This window comes from Sporobolomyces salmoneus (genome assembly GCF_050403485.1).
Source record: "Sporobolomyces salmoneus JCM6883 DNA, S_salmoneus_JCM6883_v1_ctg226, whole genome shotgun sequence".
NCBI lineage: Eukaryota > Fungi > Basidiomycota > Microbotryomycetes > Sporidiobolales > Sporidiobolaceae > Sporobolomyces > Sporobolomyces salmoneus.
In genome coordinates this window covers 1-687 of record NW_027480937.1, presented here as the reverse complement: position 1 = coordinate 687, position 687 = coordinate 1, and the positions used below count along the sequence as shown (strand labels likewise).

The following is a 687-nucleotide window of genomic DNA, read 5'->3' as shown; positions in this document are numbered from 1 at the left end:
CTGCAGCCGAATCTCCTCTTTCTCCCCTCCCTCTCCAACCTTTCTCTCTTCACACTCCCTTCCCTCGACTCGACAACCTCAGCATGCACGGTACTCCGGCTTCCCATCGACTACCAGATGAACTCATCGTCGAAATTATCAAAGCCATGGACGACATTCCTTTTGACCTTGCCCAAGTCTGTCTCGTCTCTCGTCGATTTCTCTCCACCGCACGACGCCAACTCCACAGACACGTCGAAATCGGAGCTCTTGACGTCTACCCCGATACCATGGAATCACCAGTCGAACTTTCGCTCGCAACGTCATTACTTCTGAAAACTTTCCTCGAAAACCCAGACCTCGCACAAAATATTCGTTCAATTCGATTCCGCCAATGTTGGGATGAACTCCCAGGCGAATTCAATATAGACATCACCGCCCGAGAACTCGTCACAAAGTTCGTCTCAATCGCAAGCGAGGTCAAAACGCTACGATTCGCTGAAGAATGGTTTGTCTCGGGACCAGAGATGCTCGATGCAAGCAGCGGGTGGAAAGATCTCGAAGGGTTGACCTTCGACTTGATGCATGTTGAAACCCCCGCGAAGATCGCGCAGACTTTCCCACGTTTAAAACACCTTCAAGCTTTCAACGCCGAACTCAACTCGCTCCCTATACCAACCTTTTCCTCCCTCGAAACACTCGACATCG

General features: G+C 50.9%; 1 protein-coding gene across 1 annotated transcript; it reads left to right on the top strand.

Annotated features, from left to right (window-relative positions):
• Positions 1 to 83: 83 nt before the first annotated feature.
• Positions 84 to 687, top strand: JCM6883_004837 (uncharacterized protein; the record flags this gene model as incomplete). Its single annotated transcript, XM_076635755.1, has 1 exon — positions 84 to 687. A coding segment is annotated over one exon (604 nt), but the record flags the coding sequence as incomplete, so codon positions are not given.